The sequence below is a fragment of the Saccopteryx leptura genome, chromosome 2 (assembly GCF_036850995.1).
Source record: "Saccopteryx leptura isolate mSacLep1 chromosome 2, mSacLep1_pri_phased_curated, whole genome shotgun sequence".
NCBI lineage: Eukaryota > Metazoa > Chordata > Mammalia > Chiroptera > Emballonuridae > Saccopteryx > Saccopteryx leptura.
This window is the reverse complement of record NC_089504.1, coordinates 107,359,639-107,376,538: the sequence shown is the minus strand read 5'-3', so window position 1 is coordinate 107,376,538 and position 16,900 is coordinate 107,359,639. Positions and strand designations below refer to the sequence as shown.

At 35.1% G+C, this 16,900-nt stretch overlaps 1 protein-coding gene across 2 annotated transcripts in view; it reads right to left on the bottom strand.

Moving 5' to 3' along the window:
- Positions 1–5,106: 5,106 nt before the first annotated feature.
- PAWR (pro-apoptotic WT1 regulator) overlaps positions 5,107–16,900 on the bottom strand; it is a 119,641-nt gene continuing 107,847 nt past the window's right edge. For both annotated transcript variants that reach the window (XM_066368499.1, XM_066368500.1), the window contains 3 exons: positions 15,107–15,254; positions 11,379–11,483; positions 5,107–8,662 (listed from right to left, as the gene is read on the bottom strand). In XM_066368499.1, the coding sequence (XP_066224596.1) occupies positions 8,576–8,662; positions 11,379–11,483; positions 15,107–15,254 (340 nt within the window). In that variant the 3' untranslated portion in view covers positions 5,107–8,575. The remainder of the gene's footprint in view (positions 8,663–11,378; positions 11,484–15,106; positions 15,255–16,900) is intronic.

The following is a 16,900-nucleotide window of genomic DNA, read 5'->3' as shown; positions in this document are numbered from 1 at the left end:
TTCTTTGAACTGTACTGTGGATGGAGACTGCTGTGCAACCTCCCCTCCCCCGTCCTTCCAATCACCAGACCTGTACTGAGGTCTCCCACCTCCCCCAGCTCCTGCCTCATTTTTCCTCACAGGTGCTCTCTCCCAATAAATCTCAGGCAGGCCTGCCTCTCAGAGGAAACCGAACTAAACAGATATTAAGAAATTGGCATTAGTTTGTTAGGTATGATAATATTGTGGTTATTTTTAAGTCTTTATTAGAGATACATACACAAGTATTTACAAATTAAATGGTAGAATAATTGGAATTTAACTTTAAAATATTCCAGCCCAAAAAGGGGGGGGAGGGGATTTGAAAAAAAAAAAAGAAAAAGGAGGGATAAAATAAGATTAGCAAGATAAGGATATTTTTTTCTAATTTTTGCACATCTGAAAATGTTCATGAGTGGAAAATACCTGACAAGTAATCTTCAAAACTGTCAAGGTCTTTGATGACCTTGACATAGGTCATCACTAGGAGGAGATATCCCTTCTAAATGTAATGTGGTATCTTTGATTGGATCATGGAACAGAGAAAGGACAGTAGGAAAACAATTAGGAAATGTGAATCAAGTATGGTTTTCAGTAGATAATAGTGTATCTATATTGGTTAATTATGACAAATGCACGACTGTAATGTAAGATGCTAATAATAGTAAACTGGTTGTGGGGTTATTCAAGTACTCTGTGTTATGTCCATAATAATTATATAATCTAAAACTGTTCTAAAGTTTTTAAAGACTAAAAATAACCTTATTTTTCATTTTATTACAAAAGTGACAAAAAGACTTAAATTTTTTCTTTACTCATTGGGATGCATTATTGTGGATTTCTCCTCACTGATTAATTAGCTAGAAAAGGTTATTGATTTTCTGAGTTCACAGAGAGTAAACTATGAAGATTCCATCTATCCATGGACCACCCAGTGTCCACACATGCAAATACAAACAAACAAATAAAACTATAACTCCAATGAAACATATTTATTTGTTTTAATAGTTTTAAATTTTAACAAAATGCATTCTTGTTAGCAAAAGCCTTCAGACAGTAACAGAGATCGACCTCAACAGAAAAACAAAGATTTCATTCCATAGCCTCTTGGACTTAAGAATTCATTTGCGTTCCAGAGATAATACTAAACTAATGGGTTTATGTCAAACTGCCAATATCCATGCTGAGGATTTTCCTGATACAACCTTTTACAATGTAAGCAACAATAAAAAGATCACTTATCTTTTTTTTTATAAGTTCATGTTATATTATTCATATGATGTCCAAAAAGAAAAACCAAAATCTTTGCTTAAAAAAAATAAAAATGCATAATGCAAATCTGCAGGCTTGGTCCTGCATCAGGATCAATTACAAGCTTGTTCAAACGGTGATAGCTGGGCCTCACCTCCTTCAGGTGTTGGGTTGTTCACAGGAATTTGTATTTCTAACAGGTTTGTAAGAGAAGCCAAAGTTACTAGTATGGGGACCACACTTTGAGAACCATTGGCAAAGTATTTATTAGGACAATGACTATGTCATAGAAGTATGTCATAGCGTAACAAATTACTGAGCAAATTACCCTTCCCAATCTGTACCTCGCATAAGTTCTAAAGAATCAAATAAAAACCGTATTTAAAGCACTTAACAGTGCTGGCACTATCGAATGTTTTGATGCTATACCAAAGTAGGTTTAGAGTTATTATACTCAAATAGTTAACCAAATGAGTCGCTATGCTTAGCTCTACCTCTTAAGATATATTGGTCTTTAAAGTGTTACAAGAAATAAGAGGCACTTTTCAGCCTCCTATGATCATCAATGAGCATTTCTGAAATCTCCCATTTACTCATCCCATTACAATTTTTGTTGATTCTCTAGTTTACTTAAAACAGTAAATAACACAGCTAATATAAAAATTACTGGCATAATTTTACTATAGACTTAGTGATGTTGTTCACTGTCCTGAATCATTTGTACATGAAACTTTCAATCTGCTATGGAAGGCCAATAATTGGCCAATTTTTTTAGCACATTATGAAATCACTTTTTTTTAAGCACAAAGTATCCTTATCAAAAAGTGATTTTAAGTTCTTCAAATGGGATCTGCTATGTCTCTAACCGATAGCTTTGTTTATACTTTTGCACTAAAAAAAGTAAATCAGATAACTTTCTATTAATTTTTTTAAATTTGCTTCCATAAAATTAAAATGTCTGTTGATGATAACCACAGTGATAGTTCACACTTTAAAGGAATACAAATATTTCTATGGATAAGTCTGCAACATTATATAAAGATTGTGAATTTCATGGCCAATGAAATATCTAAACAAGGATAGCAACCAATGATATATGAATTATTACTGTAATTTATACTGAATAATATTGCATACTTTAATGTGAAAAAAATACATAGTAGGCAAAAGTCTTTTTTATTCCTCTACATATATAAAGTCAAAGTCCAATCTACCTTTCCAGATGGCTCATCTTAATTTTCTTCAATTGCTCAACTATCTGACACCAAATCAAGAGCTTTTTTCCTTTTAAAAGCATCTTTTTTCAGTTACAAATGTTTTTTGAAAGGTAAAATTGTACCTTTGGCCCAGTGTTAAGAGGAAAGTGTCAGTCTCTGGCTTCCTTTTTAACTTTATCAGGTCAGACATCAAATTAAAATGAATGGATTGTAAAACATATCTTTTTATCTCTTTACATGAAGGTCCAACATTACATAAATTCTTTCCAAGAAACTCAACCAGAAATAAAACCTCTTGTAGAGGAAAAGACAGAAACTAGAAGCATGAGATTAAGAAAATATGTGCGTATCTTACAGCCTATGATAGGATTGTGTGTACACACAGAGTAAATCTAGAATTAATTAAAGTTATTTGATGAAGTCTAAGATAAATGGCTCCAGTGTCAATTAAGACTAAGAGACCTTGCAAATTTTTTCAGTAAGTTTGCTCCAGTAATGGAGTATGTTCTTATGAAAGGACTTGAGACATTATCTAAACATTCTGACTGAAGGACGCTTGTTCACTTGTTAGACATGTATGACATTACTGAAAAGATTAATTTAGAGTTCTACAAGTAGACCAATTAGCTTGTACAGGTGTATGAGGAACAGCACATTAGCAAAAAGTTATGTCAACCATTTACTAAAAAAACAAAGACTGGATTTTAACATTCTCAGACCTCTCCTTATCTTTTTCAGATTATAAAAGGCCTGAAATTCTTTGAACACCATCAGATTAAGTTGATAACAGTTCTAATTTTGAATTAAGAAATTACTGTGTAGTTTAAAAAAATAATAATTAAAAATTTCAGTCAGGTTAAATATGTGTATACTTCCTCACTTATTCAAGAAGCCTTACCATTAATCTATTCAAATTTTATGCCCACTATATTTCTGTTTTTTAAACATTATTCCTTCTACAGTAATATACTAAATATTATAATGTACTATATACTGTTTCAGTATGAAGCATGTAAGTTAATTAAAATATTAGCTTGTAATTTCAAAAGTAAAATTCATGGTCAGGGTTTTTACTGACAGTACAGAAAAAAAATAATTAACCAGTGTATAATAAATGAAAATTTACTTTTGTATTGAGTATTTATTTTACATGCAAAGCATATTAAAGTGAATTAAGCTGACTACTCCACAATGAAAATTTACGGAATGGAAACTGTGAAAGTTGTCTACACAATACTAATGTGATCAATAAATTATCCAGATGTTTTTCTACAAATATTTGGATTACCTAAATTAGCTGATTTTTCAACAGTAAATTTTAGCGTTCACATGGTCTTTGCTGGTAGCAGCAGATATCTGACACTTAAATTTAGAAAAAAATAAAATAAAATAACTGAATAGCATAGCCAAATCTTTCAAGAAAAAAGTTCACCCAAAAGAAGTACTAAACACGTATTTGGGATCCAGAGTCAGGAAGGAAACAAAACACATACAGTAAAAGTCCATCAGTTGATCATCACTAACATTTTATTATTACCACAGTGACTGCCCATACGACAACTGTTTCTTAGACTTAAATACCTAAAATAAACCAGTAATCTATAATATCATAAAAGAAAAACTAACTTAAAATTATGTTTGATGTATCTGACATACATGGAAGTCTTTTACTTCATTATTGCTATAAGTTCCTTTAAAATGTTCTTTTCACAATATGTAATTATCTGAAAGAAATATGGTAAGATCTTTCTCAATATGCAGCAGGCCTTCTGCTCCAACATTCAGCAAATGCTGCACACATTAAACCATACCTATTAACTAGACCTAAAAGACAATGACTGAGTAAGAAGTACAAAAAATACTTCTGAATGACCTATTCAGGTAAGACTAGTTATAGCTACTTAAGACTGCACTTTGTGCTGACCCACACTACATAGCTTGTACACTGCTGGATGAAAGGGCTGGTCCATGACCATTTTAAAAAAACTTTTGTAGTATCTCTAACTGTAAATCCAGTTGGCTAACAAACAGTTGCTGAAAAAATGGGTATGATGATTTAATGCAACCCTCTTATCAATATTCTTCTCACACATTCACTACTCATAAGTATTTGGGGGATGAGGATATGACCTTAACATGATATGAGATTCTACCTAAAAAAAAAAAACCAAAAAGAAAAAAACAAAACTATGGGCTAAGGTTTTCTTGGGTAATCATTTAAGTCCTTTTAAAATTTTTCTATTGATTTGAGAGAGAAAATAAGAGGGGGAGAAGGAGTAGGGCAAGAGAAAGAGAAGCATCAACTCATTTCACTTCATTGTTCCATTCAGTTGGGTACTGACTCATTGACTGCTCTCCTATGTGCCCTGACTAGGGTCAAACCTGCAACTTCTGGTGTACCAGGTCGGCGCTTTATCCACTGGACCACCCAGCTAAGGCCTTAATAAAACCACCAAACAACCAACTTAGAAACATCACTGAGAAAGTTATTGGCATGGTGGAAGTGCCTTTGTTGATGATGAGCAAAATATTCAGTTTATTAGTATTATGCTTTCACTTTAATGGAACAACAAAAGAAAAAGTGTCACTAAGTTCTAAGTAATTTAAATCACAATCTTAGTTGATGGGATGTCCTTTATTTGAGACCAAGCACAATTCCAATACAGAAGAAGTTTACTGTTACATATTAGGAATGGTTTAGATACAATAACAGAATGTTTAGAACTGACGCTAAAAATGTTTTTAGTTCAGACTCCTGAATGCTAGTTCTTTCTCACTTCACATACTCCCCCCAATGAAATCCTGGTATATTTGGTGTCTAATATTACAAAATAAAAATATCTGCCTGAATCTTGTAATAGATTATTAACAAAAACATGTGAGTGCCAACATTGCATGAAACTTACTGGACACAGACTCAAGACCATAAATCTACAAACAGGATGAAAGACTATCACTGTACATGTGAGTATTGTCAAGAACATCAGATCTATTATCAAATGCAAGGTCCTTCCAATTTTGTCTCATGGTGTTGAACATATATATGGACATGGCTAATACACTGACTTGTATTATATTTAACAAAATATTAGTGGATGCAAAGTCTTGCTTTTTAAAATCTAATTATAAAAATCCAGATTAATCCAGAAAACATAAAACACATATAATTGAGGTAGGTTTTACCTTAAGAATGCATTGTTTCTACCACAATTAGTTATTTTAAAAAAGAATACATTGCTTCATGTATCTGCCCCTGAAACTTAAATTTTCTATGTTTTAAACTACTTGATCAAGTGTGACAATGCTAACCTACTATATTTAGTAAATTCCCTTAGAAATAAACACCCTAACACCTTCCTTTTCCTCTCTAAAGGTAACTGTAGTGCAATAAAATTAATAACAAGTCTAGAAAAATGAAAAAGATTACTTCATTAACTCTACATGTCATTAATTCATTAATACATGTCAAAAATCAGGGAGTTAAGTCATGTTCGTTTTAAAGTTCATAACCTTATTGTTTTGAAAATAATATCATATACACATAACAACTTTGGATGTGTTTTATTATGCCACAAATTCTCAGGAACAATAAGAAATATTACTTCTGAGGAGAACTAATACTTTCACAAATACTAGGACTTTATTGACAATAGCCAGGTTTTCTAAGGTGGGATACATATATTTAAGCTATTTTTTCAAAAATATTGGGTTTTTTTTACAAATTTTAAAGGGATGTTGGAGACCCTACTTTATATTTAATATTCAGTGTAAAAATCTATATGTGATATAAATTTGTATTTTAAAGAACTGCATGTGAAGGCTTTGCCAAGTTCTCAGGCGCTGCATTTGCTCTAGGTACTATTATATAAAATATCATTGTTAGAAATGTTCTGATAAACTAAACAAAAGAAAGCAATTTAAAACAGCTGAATCTTTAAAAGTACTAAAAACTGGTATAATTTTAAAAAGAGAAATGGAATATTCCTTTACTTACATTCAGATTAAATAGAAAATTCAAAATACCTTTTTACTGAAAAACCAATACAATCATACATTTTAAATCTAGATACCTATTGACAGCTTTTTCATAACATCCAAAGTGTGAATGGGAAACTAGGCAATACTGATTTTTTTGCCACATACCTAAGGGTAACTAAAGGGAGATGCGTACCTCCCAGCCAAAGGCAGAAACTGAACCCAGCAAATCACCCACCGTGTGGGTAGTGGATCACTGTTCCCATGCTGGGAATAGTCTCCAAAAAAGGATGCCCTTATGCAGTCTTTACGCAACTGAATCAATTCTGGTAACCTAACACTGAACCTGTTGGTAAGTATATATGGACATATGAAAACTTTCCCGGAGACCAGAGTATTAAATAGACTAAGAGGGGGGAAATGCTATTAGCTAAATTATGTTAGGTCCAGAGTCTCCAATGGAAGATGTAGAAGGAAAAGAGGCAACAGCAGCTGTTTCCAAACTTACGTTATGATCAGAAACATCGATGGAGAGCTTTAAAAATTCTGTCCAGGGTCTCAATCGAAACCCCTCTAGAATCTATAGCCATGGAATTCTTTTTATACAACCCAAGTGATTCTGATGATCAACCAAGGTTGAAACTTCTGAAGCACAAAGTGGTGGGTGGAGAGGGGCAATATAAGTCATACAGATAGTTTTAGAATTCAGCATCTGATTTTTATCATTTAGTCTACATTTTTTCCAACTGTCCCACCCTTCCTATTTTTTCTAACAGTGAATAATGAAGGGCTTGGCAAGTGAAGAAAAAAGAACGAGCGGGGTACCCAAAATACATTTTACAATATTTGAACCACTTAGTATATTAACCAGATAAATGGGTATCAGTATACTGTTGGGATTCAGCTATCAAGTAGACATTTCTTAGTATTATTTTAAAGAAAGGGGTTTCCTTATTCAACACACAATTGTAATATAAAACAACCCTAAACACTAATAATGTTTGTCACTAATAATGACAAAATGAAATTTGTATAATTCTTCAAAATAATTCTATTTTAAAAATCCAATGTTAGGAGGAAAATCCCTTAAATTTGAGGTAGGGCAGTAATTCTCTCTAGTGAAATAACTGTGCCAGTGTTATTCTCCAAGTTAGAAAATAAGCAAAGCATTTCAGTACTAGCTCTATTTTATGTACGCTTTTGTAATGTAAGTAATAAATGTTTTAAGTGTGGATAAATATTTTGATTTTGATTTTAATGTATATGATAATTAAAAATATGAATTTTTTTTCTTACACACTAAATCGTACACTGTCTCCAGGCTTAATGAATAAGCAACTTTTTAAATATCCCATGTTCACTTATAAACCTTAAAAGGTAGTACCTACATAAGAAATTTTATATTAAAATTACAAATGTATGCTCTTCAGAAGCTAAAGTGATTTTAAATGCTTTTCAATATTCAAATACAAAACAGTACATTTTAATTTACTATAGCACAGTTCAAGTATTCTCTTAAATTCTGTAATTAGCCAACTAGAACATGATATTAAGTGACTTTATGACTTTATATAATAGCTTTCCTTTTTAAAGAAGACTTATACAAAATAGTGTGACTCTGTATTACTCTGAATTTCTTAGATTAAGTTGAAAGAATAAGTGACAGCAGACAAAGACCTTTAAGATTAAATCATCTACACATGAAGGCTGCACACCTCAGTAACAAGGCATTTGCAGGTAACTCCCCAAAAGTATCTGAATTCATGTAAACAAAGCATATGTATATTCCTTTAGGGAGAAAATACACTACCATAGATAAAATATATTCAAACAGTTATGACTTTAAACCATATATTATTTGAATACCACACAAAACCAAAGAGACATATCCTATCTTTTTAATAACTGAAAAATGTTACTTATTTGTGAAATAAAAAGTAGATACTTTTAGAAACCAATAATGAAAAAGAAATGTTTTTAAAATAAACATCCACTGTTTCCTAGAAATAAATATACATACTTAATGTATTGCAGCATAGGAATATTGTCCTAGCATTAACCGTAACATTCAATCAGTAGTTTTAAAGTATTTTTCCAACTGAGCCTTGAATCTTCTACCTTGTTAGCTGCCCAACAACTTTCAAAAGAGTTTTATTTTCCTGCTTTAGTTGTTCATTTTCATCTTCTATGTCATCTAGGTCCTTAAGAAAACAAAAAGGAAAATAATGTGTGAGTTTTTAAAATACTTTAAATTATTCTAATTTATACATACAAGCAATTAGTTCATACAAGCAATTAATTTGGAAATAAGAGCAAGTTTTGAAACCAGCTTTACATAGAATATGTCCCTCCTGAACGGAGCCCTACTTCTCAGCTCCTTCTCATTGTTAACACAATAATCTGAGCCAACTCTTGCCAGATCTTTCTGTTTTTACAGAGATTACATTATTTTAGCAAGCAAGACAGACAGGAATGGAGAGAGAAGGGAAGCATCAACTCACAATTGCAGCACTTTCGCTGTTCATAGATTGCTTTCTCATACGTGCTTAGAACAAGGAGACTCCAGCCAAGCCAGTGACCCCTTGCTCAAGCCAGAGACCTTGGGGTCATGTCGATGATCCCAGGCTCAAGCTGATGGGCCTGTGCTCAAGCCGGATGAGCCCGCCCTCAAGCCAGCAGCTTCGGGATTTCAAACATCTCTATCCATTCTGGCACTACTGGTCAGGCTAACTTAATTTTTTATTTAAAAACAAATCCCTCTTTCCCCAAAAACAATACACCTGGGGGCAATATGCGGTTCAGGGGTTCAGATTAAAACCTGTGTCAAATTAGGCATCAATAGATCCAGGTCCAGTTCCAGACAGACTCCTACGACCATGTGATCTTTGCCAGTGTGCATGTAGTGGAGTGGCAATCTGAGGGGCTGACAGACTGAGGCTTACAGAAGAGTGGATCTGGGGTAATTTATACGTTAGGCTTCTTTATGACATTTTGTTTGAGTGAAAGACTTCATAGCTTAAAAGTAAAAAATGAAAGTCACTAAACTAGGTAATCAGCATCCAACTTTCAAGTTATGTGATTCTGGCTCTATGTTCCCTACATTAACCCTAGTGCCTTACATACAACCATTCCGTAAATATGAAGACCATCTACTCTAAATTTTAGTTAGAAGAAATACTATTTCAAGGCAGACTATTTACTAGTGGTTGGAAAGCAAATATTTACAGGTTTATCCTTGAAATTCAAAATACTTAAAACTTGGAGCAGTCAATATATATATTATGTGTGCTATTGGATAGCAGCATTCGGATAAATTCAGTATACTGTACTGTGTATCTGGACAATTAGGTACATGATTTAAAAATCTACAAAAACAAAATTTATATTTACTCACAAACTGAATGATGTTGAAAAACTAATCTGTTGAGAACAATAAATAAATATACATGATTCCTAAATTACTAAACTGAGACTTACCTAAGATTTAGAAGTAAATGATTTATATATTATATATCATCACTAGATTATGAACTCTGTAAGTGCAAGTGTCTTATTCTCTTTAATGCTCACAGTGCCTAAGAAAATGCTAATACATCATCAACACCAAAAATGTGCCCTGGCCGGTTGGCTCAGTGGTAGAGCGTCGGCCTGGCGTGCAGAAGTCCTGGGTTCGATTCCCAGCCAGGGCACACAGGAGAAGCACCCATCTGCTTCCCCACCCCTCCCCCTCTCCTTCCTCTCTGTCTCTCTCTTCCCCTCCCGCAGCCGAGGCTCCATTGGAGCAAAGATGGCCCGGGCGCTGGGGATGGCTCCTTGGCCTCTGCCCCAGGCGCTAGAGTAGCTCTGGTCGCGACAAAGTGACACCCCAGAGGGGCAGAGCATCGCCCCTGGTGGGCGTGCCGGGTGGATCCCGGTCAGGCTCATGCGGGAGTCTGACTGTCTCTCCCCGTTTCCAGCTTCAGAGAAGAGAAAAAAAAAACAACACCAAAAATGTTGGCAGATTTTATTAAATCATAGTCCAGATTCAATAGATAATGCTTGTTTCTAAACAAAGATGAAAGACAGTTTACAGGAATGAAAGAACTTACTTAGAATTAGGATTCTCGAATACCTGAGGTCAAATACTGGCTCAGTGGGTTACTATGTGATTACAAATATGACCTTGAACAAGATAAACTCTGAGTTTCAGAGTCCACATGTGTAACCTGTAGTTATGCCCTACCGTTTTAGTATTCTGCACAAAATCAAGACTCCATTTTCTCTTCTTTCTTAGAGTTAAGATTATTTAGAAATCTGTTCCATTTGTCCCCGAGGCAAACATTTCCTTCCTCTGTCTTTTATCTAAAGTCATCTAAAAAGCAAAACTATGGAATCTCTGCTCATCACCATTACCTAAGTATGGTCTAGCATTAAGACCTGTTTCTTAAGCAGGAAGTAAATTCAAGGACTAAACACACAGGGGGTAAAAAGTTGCTACAAATAATTTCTTGGGGTAAGGTTAAATCTAAAGTGGAGGATACATATATACAATTGAAGAAAAAGAAGGAGTGAAAATACAAAGAAATTTGGAATTTCCTATGGCAAGAAAGCAGCAACTGTTGGTCTTCACTGAGGAAATTACGTTCCTTTTTTATGTAGAGGTGATTAAGTTGCATCTCACCTCTGGACTAACAAAACACAAGCAAACCCATTCCTCAGTCTATTTCCAAAAGAATAATATTAAGTGAATACAACTGATAACTGGGCAGAGGAAATCAATTTACAGAATGAAATGATAGTTCTTACTACCACAAATTACTATCCCATTAACAAAAAAATGAACTAAAGAATCAAATTAAATAATTTCTGCATATTTATATATTTCATCCAATTGCCAGAAAAAAGAAAACCATAAAACTGAACTATATAAATACTCACTCTATTTAACAAATCAATTTCTTCTTTGAGTTTTCCAATCATTTCCTCTTTATCTTGCATTAGTCTCACAAGTCGTAAGTTTTCTTGCCTTTCTCTTAATACTTCCTGGTAAACAGAATTACAAAGTTTATTAATTGGAAAATAATTGGTGGCTTATAAACTTTAGTGGCATATATCTAACAAATTTGTTGAAGAACCTTAGATATATAAAGCTTTCCAATTAATTTTCTTATGCCACTTTTCTGGGATGGGTTTTTTCCCATCCCAGAAAAGAACCAGAGAATCAGAAGAATACAGGAGTTACAAGGTATGTACCTGATTAACTTTAAATTTATACAAATCTTTAACAAATACTAATATTCAATGCAATGAAGTCCCTCTTTAGCTTATCACCAGTTAGTAATAAAATACTTTTAATGGTAATATCTGTTTGAGGAAATTCAAATTTATTAAAAATACAAAGTTTAAGAAATTTACTTTGTTGTGTACCTGAAACTAATATGATGTTGTACGTCAACTGAAACTGAAAAATAAATTGATTTTTAAATAGTATTTTTTAGGCCCTGGCCGGTTGGCTCAGCGGTAGAGCGCTGGCCTGGCGTGCGGGGGACCCGGGTTCGATTCCCGGCCAGGGCACATAGGAGAGGCGCCCATTTGCTTCTCCACCCCTCCCCCTCCTTCCTCTCTGTCTCTCTCTTCCCCTCCCGCAGCCGAGGCTCCATTGGAGCAAAGATGGCCCGGGCGCTGGGCATGGCTCCTTGGCCTCTGCCCCAGGCGCTAGAGTGGCTCTGGTCGCAGCAGAGCGATGCCCCGGAGGGGCAGAGCATCGCCCCCTGGTGGGCAGAGCGTCGCCCCTGGTGGGCGAGCCGGGTGGATCCCGGTCGGGCGCATGCGGGAGTCTGTCTGACTGTCTCTCCCCGTTTCCAGTTTCAGAAAAATACAAAAAAAAAAAGAAAAGAAAAAGAAAAAAGAAAAATTAAAAAAATAGTATTTTTTAATAAAAAAGGAAAGGAAATAATTTTATGAAAATGTATAAACAGAAAAATAAAAACCAGCCCTCTCAGTTTTACTTCTGGCTCTGTTAGTTGACTGACAATGGATACAATAAAGGAACTAAAATAGATTATTGGTTTTTAAGCTTTAAACAACAAACAAACAAAAAACCAGCCCTGGCCACTTGGCTTAGTGGTAGAGAGTCAACTCAGTGTGTGGATGTCCTAGGTTTGATTCCTAGTCAGGGCACACAGGAGAAGCGCCTATCTACTTCTCCATCCCTCCCCTTCTTCCTTCTCTATCTTTTCCTCTTGCAGCCATGGCTTGATTGGAACAAGTTGGCCCCAGGCACTGAGGGTGGCTCCATGGCCTATGCCTCAGGTGCTAAAAGGAGTTTGGTTGCCAAGCAATGGAGCAACACCCCAGATGGGCCGAGCATCGCCTTCTAATGGGCTTGCTAGGGGATCCCAATAGGCCACATGCGGGAGTCTGTCTGCCTCCTCTCACTGAATAAAAAACAAACAAACAAAACACATACACACACAAAAAATGATGCAACACCTTTTTCAAAGAAAACATTTAAAATCGAGGGACCCAGTAGCAAAAAAAGAAGCAGAACGGAAAGGTCTTACTCAGAATGAGGCTTCTTCCCTCCTAACCTCAGTCTCATTAACCAGCTGCTGTCAGCCAACAAGCCAATCTAGACTCTTGTGGGACTCCAAAAGCCTTTCGGAAGAACCCCATTTAAACCTACAGAAGTATGTATATATATAAGGTCTACCGGAAAGTTCTGTCCGTTTTTGGAATAAAACAAAATACAAATTTTTCTTACCATCAATAAACTTTATTAAGTAATATATTTCCACACCAATCCTATCTTCTGAATATAGTCCAAAATGGTTTGCTGAGCTGAATTAAGCCTTTCTGCGATTTCCGATGTTGTCAGAAAAGAATCTTGCTCCAACATGGTCTTAACATCGTCATCGATCAAAGATGGTCGCCCAGAACATGGCTTATCAGAAAGGTCGAAATCATCTGTTTCGAATTTTTCGAAACATCTTCTGCATGTCCTATCATTAACTGTACCTTCACCAAACACTTTCAATAAATTTCTACATGCTTCTGTAGCATTTCTTCCTTGTTGAAATTCGTATACAATACAGTGGCGTAAATGAACTTTATCAGTAGCCATGGGTACACTATGGCTTCACACATAAGACTAACGTGAATCAACTTTGTTTTAGTTAATTTGCTTTGTCAGTATGTATACATTAAGTGATAAAAATAGAGAGGCACACATGCATCAAATAAACGTGCTTACGTGTCGAAACTTGTGATAGAAACGGAGAGAACTTTCTGGTAGACCATATATATATATATATATATTCCTTCAAGTTTTTAATTTAGAACTACAGAAACAAGTGTGAAAACTCAGATGTAAACTAAAAGTCATGAAAATGTTATAAACACCTTTAAAAAGTAAATCTTTACTAAAAGCACTTTATATCAGGGGTGATAATTTCAGTTCAGCAAAACAAAACATTTTTGCAATAAGATAGTAATTTAGTACCATAATCAATTTTAGAGGTTGAATGTCTACAGAACAAACCTGAGACCCTATAGTTCAGGGGTAGTCAACCTTTTTATACCTACTGCCCACTTTTGTATCTCTGTTAGTAGTAAAATTTTCTAACCGCCCACCGGTTCCACAGTAATGGTGATTTATAAAGTAGGGAAGTAACTTTACTTTATAAAATTTATAAAGCAGAGTTACAGCAAGTTAAAGCATATAATAATAATTACTTACTAAGTGCTTTATGTCGGATTTTTGCTAAGTTTGGCAGAATAAATCTTTATGAGACAACTTACTATAGTTAAATCTATCTTTTTATTTATACTTTGGTTGTTCCACTACCTCCCACCATGAAAGCTGGAACGCTCACTAGTGGGAGGTAGGGACCAGGTTGACTACCACTGCTATAGTTAATAAACTTTTGCCAATATCCTCTGAGTTGTTCTCAAAGATACTACTAAATAGATTTACAGTATTCTTAAAATTATTTCAAGCATCATCTGTGTATTGCATTGTACTTATTAACCAATGTCACCTCAATAAATATAATTTAAAGAATTTTAGAAAGCTGTTTCAAACAGCAAGGATGGCTCTGGGCTCTAACTCAGAACCCAGAAGAAAGTCTACAAGTGACAATCTGTATAAATAATATGATAAACACCGAATAGTACACACTTCTAACTATTTCAAAGGCAAGGACCATTTTCAATATATTAAAGCACTTGGCAGAATGGGAGAATATTAAATATTAAGAAATACAATTCTGAGGATGTTTTATCTAAATCTATGTACTCTAGCTGACCAATGTCAGCTAGACATTAAAATTAACTGTCTAAATAAAATTTAAAAAAGAAAAACACAAGAATTGGCTCTACTTCTAAAAGTTTTAACATCAATAGAACTGGATACAGAAAGTATTAAGAAAATCAGAAAATGCCTAGCCACTATACAGCTAGACAATATACTTAAGACAGTGCTTCAAAGCTGCTATTTGACTCCATATGGAAATAGCAATTAACACTAATGATATCTTCCATTTAGTGCCTCATTCTTTTCCCTTTTTTGGCACCGTCTCTCTCTATAAATTTCAGTTTATTTTCTCTCAGCTGCTATGCAAGTAAAAAGGAAATTTTATCAATCTTAAATAATTTGTAATTCGTACCTTTTCAAGATCTTCAATTTTCTTTTCCAATGTGCTACTTGAGGCCAAATTACCTGAAGCATTTGCATCCCTAGTATATCTGCTGAACCCACTCCGATCTGTTCGGGGATATCTACTTGAGATATCTTCTTCAGAGGCAGTGGTTGTACTGCGGAAATAAAAAAAAAATGCATTTTTTAAAATACCTGATATATTCAGCAAGAATTCCAAAAATAATTTCCATTCACCATAAACAATTACCATTCCCCCGAGGACACATGGTCATAGTAATGAACTTATTCATAACTCAAGAAGGTAACCATTATTCCAACATAATAAAAAACTTTTCATTCAACACAATGAGAAGCACTAGTTAATTCCTTTGACTAATATATAAAGGGTAGCTGCTAAGCACCAGACACTGTTCTGGGTACTGAAAAATGTAACAGTAAATACAGATATGGCCTCTGCCCTTCGACTGAAAAGAAAGTATAAGTAATCATAACCAAGCAAAACAATCATTACAGTAAGGTAAGTATAGGGTACTGTGACAGGGACCAAATATAGACTATCAATGCTGAAGAATCACCTTCCCCCCCCCCCCTTTATATATTAAAAAAAAAAAATCTAATCCATCTTAGATGAATTTTTTTTTTTTTTTTTTACAGAGACAGAGAGAGTTAGAGAGAGGGATAAACAGGGACAGACAGACAGGAACGGAGAGATGAGAAGCATCAATCATTAGCTTTTTGTTGCGCATTGCAACACCTTAGTTGTTCATTGATTGCTTTCTCATATGTGCCTTGACCATGGGCCTTCAGCAGACTGAGTAACCCCTTGCTCGAGCCAGTGACCTTGGGTCCAAGTCCAGTGAGCTTTTGCTCAAACCAGATGAGCCCGCGCTCAAGCTGACGACCTCGGGGTCTCAAACCTGGGTCCTGGGCATCCCAGTCCGACGCTCTATCCACTGTGCCACCACCTGCCTGGTCAGGCTTAGATGAATATTTTATAATATAAATAACTATTAGAAAAATAAAAAGGCCATAAAAATCCAAATCCAAATGTTTTATTAGATTCAGACTCATAAAATTATATTTCAATAATATAATTAGAACAAAAAGGAAAGAATTATATAAAATCCCATGTTTTTCATTGGAAGTATGCACATAGGCAATAATAGGCCATTGCATTAGTGAGTCACCTGAAGGCTTGACTGGACTGGACACCTTGCCTCTAAGCTCACTCACATGTCTGCTGGCCAGAAGCCTCAGCTCCTCAGTATGTGGGCCTCTCCACTGGGCTGTTCACCATATGGTAGCTGTCTTCCAGAGAGAAAGTGACATAGCAACCAAGGAGCTGTTCTGCCCCAATCTCAGAAATGACGTACTATCACACCAAACTAGGTTGCAATGGGGAAGGGGATTACATAGGTGTGAATACCAGGAGGTAGGGCTTCCTGAAGGCTCTCTTGGAGGCTGGCTCCCTTAAATGTTAATTTACCTATACTAGGTTGGACTGATGATTAAGCTGCTCACAAGAAATAAGGGATCTCTAAACTACATGTATGTTTTGTTTAAATAGTACTCGTAACAGAGAAACTAGTTTCATAGAAGTATGCTGACAGGAACAGAAGATATTTTAAAGCAATTCCAGCAAGCTCAGGATATTCATTTTAGAGAGGAGAGTCAGTGAGTGAGTGAGTGAGTGAGAGAGAGAGGAAGGAGGAGGAGCAGGAAGCATCAACTCCCACAGGTGCCTTAACCGGGCAAGCCCAGGGTTCCGAACCGGCGACCTCAGTGTTCCAGGTCGACGCTT